Source organism: Neoarius graeffei, chromosome 4 (genome assembly GCF_027579695.1).
Source record: "Neoarius graeffei isolate fNeoGra1 chromosome 4, fNeoGra1.pri, whole genome shotgun sequence".
In the NCBI taxonomy this organism is placed as follows: Eukaryota; Metazoa; Chordata; class Actinopteri; order Siluriformes; family Ariidae; genus Neoarius; species Neoarius graeffei.
Genome location: NC_083572.1, coordinates 17,373,774 through 17,389,839, shown reverse-complemented (window position 1 = coordinate 17,389,839; position 16,066 = coordinate 17,373,774). Strand labels below are relative to the sequence as shown.

Genomic DNA, 16,066 nt, shown 5'->3' with positions numbered 1-16,066 from the left:
GAGCCTGTGGGCTACAAAAATAGTCATTAAAGTAGCCGGCTGGACTTAATTGTGTGGCCGGCAGCCGGTGCTTGTGGAAAGCCCTGTCGAATCAGCTCTGCGCATGCGCCCTGCGGCACAAAAAAACGGCAGCCACCATGAAGGAAGGAGATCCGGAGTTTTCAAACATTTGCTGAAGTGTGAAATCGCAAAATGGTATTCTAGCGAACAACAAAATAGTAAAGATTCAGAAAAACAAATCATTCAGTGATCATTTTAATAGTGTAATTTCATCCGAACTAGGCCTAACGCTCGATTTAGAACTACAAAAAGTCAGTGTGTCGGACATTTTAAGTACCTTTGTAAAAGTTTTGCAAATGTTGCAGTCAGCATTTAAAATGCTAACTTAAAGTTTTTATACAAGTTTCAGTTGATTAAACTGTCGTCATATTTTATTAAATGTGTCTGCTTTTGTAATAAAAAAAGTACTGAAAGAAAAAGCAAACACAGCATTGCGATTTCTTATCCATCCATATATAATAAAAAAAAAATAAATCCCTCCCTCCCGACTGAAATTTTTTTTGCCCACCCGGTGGACAGGAAACGGATTTTTTTTTAAGGATGGCCTAATCGTAATTGTGCTCAAGTAATCGTAATACATGCGATGTAATCGTAATCTAAACTTTAGAAGTAATCGTAATTGAATTTCACATAATTGCCCCCAAGTCTAATTCTATACATGTTCTGTTATTTCATAGTTCTGATGTCTGCAGTATTGCTCTCCAATGTCGAAAACCGTCACAATACAGAAAATCCTATGAATGAGTAGGGGTGTACAAACTTGACTGGTACTGTATGTAGTGCATTTATGCATGTCCATACATACAAACAAAGGCATCAGACCATGAGTAATGGTGGACCTGACTAACCACGGACGTGCCTGGATGGGGTCCTTTCAAAATCCTTGGAAATAAATTGATACCTTCTGTTATTATAGAAATAAATAATGAAGTCTATAATAAGATCTGCCTGCTGTTTCCTTGATCTGCTTATTTGCCTGCTTCATGCCCCTACACCCCCCACCAGTGGTCTCTCCTCTGCTCTGCACATTTTACTGAAGACTCGTACGAGACCTCTGATCTGTTGAGGAATGTTGGCTATAAGCCCATGTTGAAAGAGGGTGCAGTACCAACAATTAAAGGAAAAGAAACTACAAGAAAAGGAAAGTAAGGTCAGTTGCACCAGTTCTCCCGGAGCGTGAGCCGAGGGTTGTTGCTAAAACCCGGGATGGAACGGGACGTGACATATTATCGCTTGGGCAGTGACCTCCCCACAGTTATTGCTAAAACCGGTGACGTCCCGTCCCGGGTTTTAGTATTTGCCTGAGCCGAGCAGTAATGGCGGAGTACTCAGTATGGAGAAAATGGAGAATGAGTGGACCAGCCGTCTGATTTCTCCACTGGATATGCTCACCTCAGCAGCAATATCTCACCCTTACGTGGAAGAAGCGAATAAATGGAGAACTGCACGAACAACTGAAAGTCAAATTGTTTCAAAACAATCAGCCACAAGATCAGCCTTCAAGAAGCAAGAACACAGACGGGTTATATGCGACTCTCATTTGGATACAAAACAACAAAAACACTTCTTGTTTACCTACATTTGGATTAATACATGTAACTTGTATTGTGTGTTGAAGTTACCGGTATAAGATTATTTAATTTGCTTCAGAATGTGATTGTCTCAGTTCATCTGATTATTTAATTAGGTGTGCTTGCTCACTGCCTTATTCCGACATGTTTTTTGGATCCACTACTCCTCCTAGGGCATTCGAGATAGAGACACCGTTCCAACTCTGAGACATCTGGCCCAAAGTGGTGTAGTGTGCCTGTATACAGCTTTTGGATCAACGCGCCCGTTCTCGTTCTTGTCGTTTTTCTTTTGGTTTTTTTCCCCCATAGAGAATGAATAGGGATCATGAATCGAATCGTCCTACTCGGACACGCTCCATTGCAGATGCACCAAACCTCATGTGTTACTTCAGGCCAACTCCCACGACACATACATGCAATCGGTTCTGACCCGCACTCATATTTTTCCTTTCTTTTTGCTCATCCCTTTTTCCTCCATAGGCTTGCATTGATTTTTGGCCCCATTGAAAATGAATGGTGTTTCAGGAGAAAAACTTTCACTCTCCATCAATTTTTTTTAACCAAGTGACCAAACTTCAAGAAACTTCACTTGATGCCTCAGGCCAAGTCCCCACACAGATCCATCCCCTCATCTGAGACCTGCACTCGTCTTTTCCTTGGTTTTCACACATCTCTTTTTACCTCCATAGGCTTCCATTGATTTTTGGCCCCATTCAAATGAATGGAGTTTTGCTCAGTAACACTTCACCACACATCCACCAAACTTCATACGGCACCTCAGGCCAAATCACCATCACACACGATATCGGTTCTGACCCGCACTCATCTTTGTCTTGCCTTTCATCCGTCCATTTTTTCTCCATTTTGCCGCTAATCAATGGAAGCTTGACTGAGTCATTCCTCCTTTCCCCCATAGGCGATGATGCATTTGGCAAGGATCTGCTCATCTGAGACTTTGACAGCAAATCAACTTCAACTCAATGGCCACTTTATTAGGAATACTTACACACACACGATAGCAATTAGCATATAAGCATTCACATGTTACCATGCTAACTGTTAGCATGTTACCCATTATGATATCATGCCTGCTGTTAGCGCGCGAGTTGTTAGCACGTTCACCATTAGCATGTTATCATGAGAGCTGTTAACATGTTAGGATTAGCATGGTAAAATGCAGAGGTCACAAGTTTGCTGTTAGCGAGTTCGCCTGAGCATGTTAGCATGCTAACTGTTAGCATGTTAGCATGTCACCCTCAGTGTGTTAGCATGCTAAACGTTAACATACTAACCATTAGCATGTTAGCCTGTTAGCATGATAGCTGTCAGCTTATTAGCCTTAACGTGTTAGAATTTTAACAAACAGCATGTTAATCATTAGCATGCCAGAATGCTTACTGTTAGCATGTTATCTATTAGCATGTTAACATGCTAGCTTTTAGCATGTTAACATGCTAACATGTTAATATGCTAACTGTTAACATGCTAGTTGTTAGCATGTTGGCATTAACATTTTGGCATGCTAGCTTTTAGCATGATAGCTGTTCTGCTACAGCTCAACAAGCACACTTTGCATTTTCTCCACGGAAATGCAGTCTAGTTAGCCTTTTACATTTTATCAGTGAAAGTACATGTTGCATAAGTTATAACGCCTATCCTGTTTTAATGAGAGTCAACCCACAATCAATGAAGCCAAATCAGTCTTAGTTGAGCAAGTCGGTGACGGTATTTCTTACTTTCACCATAAATTTTTATTTATATGACTTTGGTCTATAGCTGTCAAAGGCCTCGGCCTTAAAACCGGTTACCGCTGTGACGTCACACGCTCAGGGCTGGCTGGCTCAGCGGGGCAGCTCGAACGGCAACTTTGCGGTCGATTTGAACTCTCAAAAAATATATTTTTTTTTTATTCCCATTTATGCAGCATACAAAAGGGTCAAGGATGGAGATACTATCCACTCAGAAATGTATTTAAAAATAAAGGCTCTGCGTATCTGCTTTAAAGTTTTGTCTCAATATAACCTTTGCCATGACTGTCCTTGCGTACCCCTTCACCAACCCACTGCCACTCAGATGTTTGGAAACGAGGCCAAAAACCTGCTGTGTCAAAAATTAACTTCTACTGCAATTTTATTCCAGGGTTGGTTTTGGAGACCTGTGGTACAGTGCTGAACGTAAATGAGTACGCCCCATTTGAAAAGTAACATTTTAAACAATATCTCAAACACCACAAACAATTTCCAAAATGTTGACAAGACAAAGTTTAATATAACATCTGTTTAACTTATAACGGGAAAGTAAGGTTAATAATATAACTTAGATTGGGGCCTAATTTGAGTAAAACTGAAAAAATGTGTAATCTAAGTTATATTATTAATCTTACTTTCCTCAGTCCCGAATCACTGCTCGTGCGCTTCACTCGCACGCTCTGTGAGCTGCGCAGGGCCGGAGTGCGCACCCTCCAGAGGGCACTCGCTGTTCAGGGCGGAGTGATTTGGAGCGCAGGAGGAAGCACTGAGCCGCACTGAGGTTTATTTACACATTTCAACTTATTTACCTCCTTCAGGCGCTTAAACCCAGTGAGAACATGAACATCACAGCCAGGTGTGTTTATCTGCTGGAGAAGGTGTTCGCTTGCCATCCTTCCACTTGCAAGTGGTGAGTGACTTGCGCATGCCCGATATGCACTGGGATCATGTGACGTGCCATCTAATTAGTCATGTGATTAGCGTATCCGTGTATTGGCGTTGCTGTGTGCACGCGAATCGTGTATTGGCGTTGCTGTGTGCACACGAATCGTTTTAAAAACGTTAATCTGATGATCCGCTGATACAGTCTAATGGAAACACCACCATAGTTTGCTGCCAATCAAATAAAAATGGATTGGTTCGTTTTCTGCACACCGTTGTTCGTTGCTTTCCACTGTGTATGTTGGTTAAAAAAAGGTCATATGATAAAATGCTTATTGACCAAGTTAGGTCAGGGTGGATGGGAAAATACTTGGCTCTTGGTCATTTGTACAGACTAGGCCTGTCACGATAAATTTTGTTTGATATATTGTCTCAGAAATTATATAAACGATATTATTGTTGACATCTTTTCAAGACAATTTTATGCCACTAGTAAAATAATGCATGGTTTTCCCCAAAGCGTTTTAGCATATCGGGCCCGATACGCTTGCTCTGCCTGCCGACACACTTAGTCGCTTTAGTTAAAATCCAATACGCCTAGATTTATACCGATATGTTAAATTTCCTACCCACAAGTAACTAGATACATAGGAGAGCAAATAACAGATCCATTTACATATTGATTGATATTTGTGTTAAACAAACAGTCTTTTTTTTCCCAATGTTTGTGTTGATTCTGTCAAAGTAATATGTCCGCGTGGTATGATGTAAACAAACTAATCTGTTGGCTATGTCAAGATCACGTGTTCAAACTGTCCAATAAAAACATTGAAAGAAAACGTCAGCCATCCCGGAATTTTCTGATTCATTATAAGTGATCTCATTGGCTGCCGATGTTGTCCCCCGCCAGACGAACAAAGCCGACTGATTTTAATCACAAAAGTTTGACCTCGTCTATTATCATTCATGAATATGTTTATAAGTACATAATCTTTCTGCAAACTTAAATGTATGAATTAAGTTTTCTTTTCCTTTAAATATGTTTTAGTCTTAATCTAGTCCATTTAATAAAGTGCCAAAATTTAAACTTTATAATATGCAGTTGCCTTACTTTTTTTTTTTTTCAGTATATCTTAGTTATACATATATTATGGTAATTGCATCAAAAACATTCTAAATCGGGCGACACGGTGGTGTAGTGCTTAGCGCTGTCGCCTCACAGCAAGAAGGTCTGGGTTCGAGCCCCGTGGCCGGCGAGGGCCTTTCTGTGCGGAGTTTGCATGTTCTCCTCGTGTCCACGTGGGTTTCCTCCGGGTGCTCCGGTTTCCCCCACAGTCCAAAGACATGCAGGTTAGGTTAACTGGTGGCTCTAAATTGACCGTAGGTGTGAGTGTGAATGGTTGTCTGTGTCTATGTGTCAGCCCTGTGATGACCTGGCGACTTGTCCAGGGTGTACCCCGCCTTTCGCCCGTAGTCAGCTGGGATAGGCTCCGGCTTGCCTGCGACCCTGTAGAAGGATAAAGCGGCTAGAGATAATGAGATGAGATCTAATTTTGCCCCTTGCATATTTGACGAGGTAAAAAAATCCAGCAAATTTAATAATGTTGAACTGTACCTATATCGGCCCTAGATGCCACCAGAATGCACTATTTTTGAAGTCTCCCAATTTCAAAATTTTCAAGGGGAGCGTGCCCTCAGACCCCCGTGGCAGCCTTCAGGACCCTCTGGGCTGGGCCAGGCCTTACGGGCTATGCTCTACATCAGTAGCACTGCTCTGATGTCTTTTTTTTTTTTTCCCCCCCTTCCCCTGGGGAAAGCCCTGCTGTAGTAATCCATATGTCAAGAACCGCTCAACTAAGTAAAGAGAAACAAAATTGGTCATTACTTTAAGACATGAAGTATCTTTTAATTGATAAAAATAAAGAAAAAACATGGAATTTGAAGACATGCCCAGATGTTTCACTGGTACTGTATGTAGTTTGTGTGTGTGTGTGTGTGTGTGTGTGTGTGTGTGTGTGTAATATACATTGTCAATTTGCCCACGTGAAGGATTTTCCCCATGTTGCCGCATACATATATGCAACAGCACGCATTCAGTCGAACCCAGATTTATTATTTTGCTTCTATAGTATGACAGAAGTTTGCTTTATAGGTTGTGTGGGGCAACTAGTAGAGAATATTTTAATTCTGCAAGCATATGAGAGAAATGCATCAGAACCTTTACTCTAGAGCGGTGGATCTCAACCGGTGGGGCGCGAGTAGGCTAGGATGAGGGGAAAAAATCAGGAAAAAAAATAATTTAAAAAAAAAAAAAATCACGAAAATTCCCATGTCGAAAATGCAAGTAGTTGGACTACTATAACACAGAAACAAATCAACCACACAGTTTCATTTCAGATTTACCAATACAGGAGGTAGTATTTTGAGCCTGTGACGCGATGTCACGTAACTGCTAGGCTAGCCTACTATATAAGCGTCTGCACATGTTGAGCTTCATTCACTCTAGTCTAGTCTCTTGCCAAGTTCGCTTGTGCCAGCTCTCGCTAGTCTATCTGTTATCAGTGTTGATATTGAGCTACTTTAGGCCTTTACTTCAAACCCAAACAGTCTTTTTAAAGACTAATACCACAAGGCGGGGTACACCCTGGATAGGCTCCAGCTTGCCTGCGACCCTGTAGAACAGGATAAAGCAGCTACAGATAATGAGATGAGATGAGATTTGTGTTACAACACTACTTGATCAGCCTATCCCAGCTGACTACGGGCGAAAGGCGGGGTACACCCTGGATAGGCTCCAGCTTGCCTGCGACCCTGTAGAAGGATAAAGCAGCTAGAGATAATGAGATGAGACTACTTGATCATCGGTAATTAAGGGGTCCCCATAGATTTTCAATCATATACCTAAGTAATCTACTGTATAACAAAACAGTTTAACTTGCATGTTGAACTTTAAGGTGAAATTTCAAATGTGTATACATTAAATACTGTTTAGGTCAGAAATCATTGAAACACTGGTAAAATTGATCATATAATCATGTATCTAAAACCTCATGCCCCTTTTCCACCAAAGCAGTTCCAGGGCTGGTTCGGGGCCAGTGCTTAGTTTGGAACCGGGTTTTCTGTTTCCACTGACAAAGAACTGGCTCTGGGGCCAGAAAAACCGGTTCCAGGCTAGCACCAACTCTTTGCTGGGCCAGAGGAAAGAACCGCTTACGTCAGCGGGGGGGGCGGAGTTGTTAAGACCAACAACAATAACAAGACCGCGAAAGATCGCCATTTTTAAGCGACGAGAAGCCGCAGCTGTACAAATGCGAAGTCATCCATTATTATTGTTGTTGCCACTGCTGCTTCTTCCATGTTGTTTTTGCTTTGATATTCGCGCCAAGGTTTATGTAAACGTAGCGCCGTAACTGACGTATACAGCGACGTAATGACGTGGCTCCGCTTAGCACCGCGAGCTATAGAAAAGCAAACTGGTTCTCAGCTGGCTCGCAAGTTGAACGAGTTGTGAACCAGCCCTGGAACTGATTTGGTGGAAAAGGGGTATCAGAGACCCTGAAAATGCACTTGAGAGCATCTGTTTTCAAAATATTTTCCGGGTGGGCATGCCCCCGGACCCCCCTAGTTTCGCTTCGCGCCTTCGGCGCTCAATTGTCTGTGTATTATCATGCCAGAATTTAGGGCTTTAATTTTTTTCTGGGGAAAACACTGCCATGATCATGCAAATACACCCTTTCAAAGAAGAGTAAACTTTAAGTCAACTTATTCAATTCAACAGTGGAATGTAAAAATATATGTATAAAATAAATAAAAAACAGTTATGCAGGTATAGAAGTGAGAGTCTGTAGAGCGGGGGCACACAAAAAAAAGTTAATGCAGACTCCATCATCTAGATCAGTACCTCTTATAGAAGTATATCTCCTCAGGATCACAGATGCCATAATCCTTGAGCTTCGAAAACATCTGGACGCTCTTCTTCACAGCCAAGTCATAGCGCTCGCTGCGGGACATGAAGTTCAGGTCTTCGTGCTGGAAGTCTGGATCATTAATGACCAGAGACTCTGCGACACAATTACAGCAGCAAATAAACAAGCAGCATGGAGTCAGAGGGCGTCATGCAAAATGGGTCAAATATTTTCTGCTTACGCTTAGGGAATGTACGGAAGCCGCGAGAGGCCCTTCATATAATCTTTTTTTTATTCACCTTGTTATCCCGAGATAACGACATAATTAATTCAGGATCTCGAGAAAACAACACAACTAATTTGAGATCTCGAGAAAACAAAACCGTTATTCTGAGATAACGACATAATTAATTCAGGATCTCGAGAAAACAACACAACTAATTCGAGATCTCGAGAAAACAAAACCGTTATTTCATGATCTCGAGTAAACAGCTGAGAAATGGTTCATTCAGGTGCGCCAAAAGACTTGTGATATGCTGACTTTGGGGCTATTTCTCATTCTGTATAGACGCAACTTTGGTCATTAGAATGTCTGGAATAATCGATCACCTAATAAGGCAATATTTTGATCAGGGGTTGACACAGGGAGAGATTGCATTAAGTCTTTTAATAAGGGATAATTTCAAAATTAGTCCACGGACTGGCCCAGCTTCGTCTCTACCGACGGAGATACAGTGATCCAGCTGAGATCATGAAATAATTGTTTTGTTTTCTCGAGATCTCGAAATAACGGTTTTGTTTTCTCGAGATCTCGAATTAGTTGTGTTGTTTTCTCGAGATCCTGAATTAATTAATTATGTCGTTATCTCGGAATAACAGTTTTGTTTTCTCGAGATCTCGAATTAGTTGTGTTGTTTTCTCGAGATCCTGAATTAATTATGTCGTTATCTCGAAATAACGGTTTTGTTTTCTCGAGATCTCGAATTAGTTGTGTTGTTTTCTCGAGATCCTGAATTAATTATGTCGTTATCTCGGGACAACAAGGTGAATAAAAAAGGATTATATGAAGGGCCTCTCTCGGCTTCCGTAGGAATGGATATGGAAAGAAATTAAAAGATCACAACCTTATGAACAAGAGTGCTCCGAGAGCACAATATCCCACGCTGGGAACTATGCCATAACTCTGGTAATGAAACTGCAAGATGCGTATTACTGAAATATAACAAAGAATCTTGTCAAGTTTCATGAGTACCCTTCCCGGGACGGACATCGCCACGACATAATCCCCCTTCGGGCCTTTCAGCCAGCAGGGGATAAAAATGGTGAGGGAAGTTGATTTCAGAAAGCAATGTTCTACAGGGTCGCAGGCAAACTGGAGCCTATCCCAGCTGACTACGGGCGAAAGGCGGGGTACACCCTGGACAAGTCGCCAGGTCATCACAGGGCTGACACATAGACACAGACAACCATTCACACTCACATTCACACCTACGCTCAATTTAGAGTCACCAGTTAACCTAACCTGCATGTCTTTGGACTGTGGGGGAAACCGGAGCACCCGGAGGAAACCCACGTGGACACGGGGAGAACATGCAAACTCCGCACAGAAAGGCCCTCGCCTAGTCTGGTTAACACCAGACCATATCACAAGTGAAATATGGTCTGGAATCCGCCTATTGAATTTCTCGTAGGGGAGGTGTGGTTTACGATTGTCAACGGCCGTTTATTGGACGTTGCGAATGTCTATCATTTGGCGTATACGTAGCCCATGGCCAATCATGGCAGTTGTACCCGGTGACGTAGTTAGAGCGATGAAGAAGACGAAGAGGCGAAGAAAGACTGTAACGCCAAACGCTGTTCTTTTTTTAAAAACAAACTTTCGCTCTAAACTATTTCAGAACAGTGTCTAAAGCTTGATCGAAAGTTTGGTTCGTATCGCTCGCCGCCATGTTAAATGTGATCCGTAAACAGTCCCAAATAAACTACAAGCTTCCGTTTGTCGAGTAGTACGCGTCACCGTCTTTCCACCCCTCCCCACTCTCTGATTGGCTCCCTAACTCAGGCAAGCCTTTAGACCATAGTTTCCATGCTGTCTTTTCAGATCGGAACGATTGTGCAAAGCAGCATGGGATTTCCCAGGCTAGCCCTCGCCAGCCACGGGGCTCGAACCCGGACCTTCTTGCTGTGAGGTGACAGTGCTAACCACTACACCACCGTGCCACCCTATATATACACACAGTATATATCATTTATTTAAAAATGCCTATAAATGTAACGTCATGTAATGTTAAAACCAAGCTTGCAGTACTCGAGTCCAGGACTCAGACTCGAGTCTGACTCATGCCCCAATTTTAAGGACTTGTGACTTGACTTGAGCACTGATGACTCGGCGGACTCGTGCATTAACTAGCCTGGGCCCGCCCATCCTAAGTGTGACGCAACACGAGGGCCTGTTGCGAGCTTAGTCTGGCAAGGCAAGCTATCTCCAGCTCTTCCAAGCTCCCAAAAAATCGGGAGCCAATCAACTTTGAGCATCTCCAACGGCCCTGGGTAGAGGCGTGTTCAAGGCGGTGACGTAGTAGAACTGCGACCGGAAGCCATAGATTGTTTACAGAATCTATGCCGGAAGCGCTTCATTCACTAGAAACATTACGAACATGGAGCAGCGGCAAGCCTTTGACACAGCGGTAGATGCTGTATTGAAAGCATTCAACGGGAAGTTCTCATTGAAAACGGAGCAAAGAGCAGCCCTGGAGGTATTTATCTTCTTCCTGTTCCTCAAGCAGTTTCCGTCGCGTCACATACGTCAGAGGAAAGAGTCAATTCTAAGGTCCCTACACCGGCTTCCAGTAAGCTACAGAATTGACTTTAAAGCATTGCTGCTGGTGTACAAATCTCTAAATGGTACAGGGCCCAATTACCTCTCTGATATGTTGCAGCGGCCTAACTCAATCAGATCTACCAGATCGCAACAGAAAAATTTACTGTTAAAACCTGTTGTTAAAACAAAGTATGGTGAAGCAGCTTTTAGTGCAGTACAGCTATGGAACCAACTGCCAGAGGACATTAAAAATGCTCCTGCTGTTGGCAGCTTCAAATCTAGGTTAAAGACCAAGCTGTTTTCAGATGCTTTCTGTTAAATAATTAATATTGTCTTCTTTACATGTTTTATAATCTGTACTTTTACAGTCTCTGCATGTTTCAAATTTTACTTAACTTTTATTCTATTTTATTCTGCTGGTTTTTTTCCCCCTATTTGAACTTCTACTTCATTTTATTATTTTATTTCTACTATTGTTTAATTCTTATTATATTTCTATGTAATTTTATTCTCTATTGTTTACTGTTTTGCTTTTAAACTGTGGGTGATAGAAATGGGCAACTGGACTTGCTTGAAGATTCTTGAAAACGTTTCACCTCTCGTCCAAAAGGCTTCCTCAGTTCTGTCTGACTAATAGGGAGTATCAGATATTTTTCTGATACTCCCTATTAGTCAGACAGAACTGAGGAAGCCTTTTGGACGAGAGGTGAAACGTTTTCAAGAATTTTCAAGCAAGTCCAGTTGCCCATTTCTACCACCCACAGTTTACTATGACCGAGAATCTTCACAGACATGTTTTGCTTTTACTTCTGTAAAGCACATTGAACTGCCACTGTGTATGAAATGTGCTATATAAATAAAAACTTGCCTTGCCTTGATGTGATTGGTTTAAGCTTCGTCACAGCCTTTTCTGGCTTCGACGAGTAGCAAACTGAGGCATTTCAGGGAGGCGGGTCAACCACGCCTTTGGGAAACGGTTGGGCTTAATATCTTTGCCAGACCAAATGCTCGCAGAGCTTTGAAGTCGCGTTAGCCAGACTATGCATTAACTGCATTCAGACCCGTAAATTGGAGACGAGGACTCGGATTTTTGCTTTATTTTTTGTAACATGCCATAATAATTTGGCATAAGATATTCATATCTACATTAATTTTTCTACCAAGTTCGCGCAAGAGAATGCACAGTCACCTGTTCAGGAATAAACTAATGTTAATGGCGCTAAAATGCCTGGAGAGAAGCCCGTAGGATTGTCCGTTTTGCTTATACGGACTTCTCGTGCAGTGGGAAAAACTGCACTGCTATGTATTCCATATGTAAAAGAACGATCAAGGAGACAACGGGGACGACCTCGAACTTCAATCATCATTTGGCAAGACTCCACCCAGAGAAGGAAGTGACATGCTATGTTCATTGCTCTGTTGATAGCGAGGCTTGCTTGCTGACCGATGAACTAGCGAGTGTTAACCCTCTGTCATGTTATTTGTCCTGTTGATAGTGGTCGGGGCTTGCTGAACAAGCTTTTTATCTGTAGCCTGTTAACTAAAATGGGACAGTCGAGCAGGAACGTTAGTCCGACACAGTAGCAGAGACGCTTTCACATAAAGCGCGGTTCGAGTCTTGTTCTCGGACTTGACTAGAAATTTTCTTTAAATGACTCGGACTTGAACACTGGACTCGAGGTTTAGTGACTCGAAAACACTGGTTAAAACCCCAATTCATACACCATGCTGAAAAGGTCTCTTTGTCAGGTCTCTTTGACATAGAAAAGGTTTCTATGTCAGAGTTCATGCTGTCACCCGAATGTTTTGGCACCAAAGTGGCAGGATTCACAGTCAAAGTCCACTGCATGTTGAAATCCAAACATATACTGTAAATACTTGGAGCACTAAACAAATAGCAGTAAACAGCGAGTTACACCTGCACTTCAAGTGTATAGTAATCTATAAGTGACTAAAAGAATCACTTGCTCTCCTGATAATATATTATCAGGAGAACTTTTTTTTTTACTGCAAAAAGTAAAATCTAACCAAGATTAAATATCTTAAATCAAGACAAAATATGCTTGTTATTTGTCTGCCAAGATAATTCTCCTTTCCAGGCAGGTTTTGTGTAAGAGTATTTCACTTACTTTAAAGTGCTGATGACACGTTTTGACATCTTTGGCGATGTTTTATAACATAAAAAGTAATTCCCGATGATCCATATATTAATTCACGAAGGCGCCTATTTTACAAGTTATGATAAAAAACGCGGCTATTTGGGCAAATTTGACAGGGCTGCAGCACCCAGGAGACGGAGGAGGAGCTATATGACGTCAGCGAAAGAACCTTCCTCCTAACTTACCAGTTTATTGTTGATGCGACAGGCGTTCAGTTTGTCATTATTAGTATTTTTATATATATATATATATATATATATATATATATATATATATATATATATATATATATAAAAAAGTTATTATGCCAGGCGGCACGGTGGTGTAGTGGTTAGCGCTGTCGCCTCACAGCAAGAAGGTCCTGGGTTCGAGCCCCGGGGCCGGCGAGGGCCTTTCTGTGTGGAGTTTGCATGTTCTCCCCGTGTCCGCATGGGTTTCCTCCGGGTGCTCCGGTTTCCCCCACAGTCCAAAGACATGCAGGTTAGGTTAACTGGTGACTCTAAATTGACCGTAGGTGTGAATGTGAGTGTGAATGGTTGTCTGTGTCTATGTGTCAGCCCTGTGATGACCTGGCGACTTGTCCAGGGTGTACCCCGCCTTTCGCCCATAGTCAGCTGGGATAGGCTCCAGCTTGCCTGCGACCCTGTAGAAGGATAAAGCGGCTAGAGATAATGAGATGAGATGAGTTATTATGCCTTCGCGTTGTGTTGCCGGCTTTTGCTCCAAAGCCTACAAGGATGGGGTAAGTTTATTCAAGTTTCCCAGAGATCCCGAGCTGCATGCGAAGTGGGTGAAGCAAGTCAGGCGCACTCGTGACAAGTGGGAGCCCTCACCAACATCCGTCCTGTGCTCTGAACACTTGGATTTGGATTGTTTTGACACCCTTCCCAGCTTAAAAGAATCTCTTGGGTGTTCAGTTCAGCACAAACGTGTGTTACTACCATCAGCAGTGCCTACACAGTGTTGCCAGATTGGGATTTTTCCCACCCAGTTGAGCGGTTTCAAGTGCATTTTGGTGGGTTTTGAACATATACTGCTGAAGTTTTCCATCCCAAAATACTTTCAAAACCTACCAAAATGCACTTGAAACCGCTCAACTGGGCGGGAAAAATCCCAATCTGGCAACACTGTCAGTATTCTGGAGGGGGTCTACTAGTAGCTATGCCGGATCCAAAGACAGTCCTCCTGTCAGAACATGTGTTGTGAAACGACATAAGATAAAGGTACGTAGAGCTATACATTCTACATGATAATCATAAATGTAATCAAAGTCGGCGTGATATCAGTCATGTATTTGCTTGTGAAAGCTTGCGGCTTTTATGTAACTGCCGCCAAGCAACGAGAGGCAAAGGGTAAAGAGGGTAGGCTATCATAGATTCTATTCGGAAGAGATCAACACAATTCTAGACTCCCAGAAGAGGAAGAGCTAGCACTAGAGAGTTCACCGGCGTTTTCATGCGCCATTTCCATTGAGTAGAACCAGAGTAGAACCATAGGATGTCTATGAGTAGAACAGCCAGTGAACCGCAGCGTGTTCTCCCGCTGACGTCACAACACGGCCGCGAGCCACGGACCCAGTTTTCTTGCGCTGTGCAATTAAAAGTTGGATATTTGCGTAACGGCGGCACGGTGGTGTAGTGGTTAGCGCTGTCGCCTCACAGCAAGAAGGTCCTGGGTTCGAGCCCCGGGGCCAGCGAGGGCCTTTCTGTGCGGAGTTTGCATGTTCTCCCCGTGTCCGCGTGGGTTTCCTCCGGGTGCTCCGGTTTCCCCCACAGTCCAAAGACATGCAGGTTAGGTTAACTGGTGACTCTAAATTGACCGTAGGTGTGAATGTGAGTGTGAATGGTTGTCTGTGTCTATTGCCGCTTTTCCACTACAAACGCAGCTGAGTCGGGCTGAGCCGTGCCGTGCTGAGTCGGGCTGAGCGGGGCTGTTGGAGTTGCATTTCGACTACAACCGCGCTTAACCGTGGTGGCTGGAAGTGGGTGGACACACTGGGTGGAGTTAGCGAAAGTAGGTGGACGTCAGGTGATGTCGTTAAGCAGTGCAAACAGTGACATCAGTGATCTTTTAAGCGGTAGTCTCACGACCCGAATAGTAAACAATAAACATGGAGGACATGGAGTCGTTAGTGTTGCTGGTCTTGGTGCTGTGGCTTGTTGTCACCGACAACGCCAACAGATACTGGCAAGAGCGTATAGATGAGGCGAGGCGCATAAGGCTTCAGAAATTCTCGTAATTCGTAATTCTTCTCCTTCCGGGTTTGCGGTGTTTACAGATCCCAGCGCGCTCGCGGGGCGTGTGTGGGCATGTGAGGACACTCCTGCTCACCAATCAGTGCACAGGGGAGTGTCTGCTCACGCCCCCAGCCTCAGTCAGCTCGCTTTGGCTCGCTTCAGCCCCACTCCAAAACGGTGCGAGTTTTAGGGGCTAAGTAGGGCTGAAGCGAGCTGAGTCGTGCTGGTTTTTGGTAGTCGAAACGCGAGCCGTGTCGGGCTGAAGTGAGCTGAAAAAGGGTAGTGGAAAAGGGCCATTAGTGTCAGCCCTGTGATGACCTGGCGACTTGTCCAGGGTGTACCCCACCTTTCGCCCGTAGTCAGCTGGGATAGGCTCCAGCTTGCCTGCGACCCTGTAGAAGGATAAAGCGGCTACAGATAATGAGATGAGATGAGATATTTGCGTAACAACAGCTTCTTTTCACGCAATTATAACAGAAATCTAACATGTTTGCCATGTTGTATAGTTTATTTAAGAAATTGCATAGAGTCATGTTCGTGTCATCAGCCCTTTAAGCATTTTTTCCCTCAATTATCTTAATAAGGTATTATAACTTGTTATTGAGATTTTATTACTGGTTATGAGCAAGTTCTGTCTTAAAATGAGAATTACCATAATTTCATCGGTGTTATATTAACCATGA

General features: G+C 43.1%; 1 protein-coding gene across 2 annotated transcripts in view; it reads right to left on the bottom strand.

The window, feature by feature from the left end:
• The window catches only part of acox1 (acyl-CoA oxidase 1, palmitoyl), a 98,834-nt gene that overhangs the window by 81,559 nt on the left and 1,209 nt on the right, over positions 1 to 16,066 (bottom strand). For both annotated transcript variants that reach the window (XM_060918952.1, XM_060918953.1), the window contains exon 2: positions 8,163 to 8,322. In XM_060918952.1, the coding sequence (XP_060774935.1) occupies positions 8,163 to 8,322 (160 nt within the window). The remainder of the gene's footprint in view (positions 1 to 8,162; positions 8,323 to 16,066) is intronic.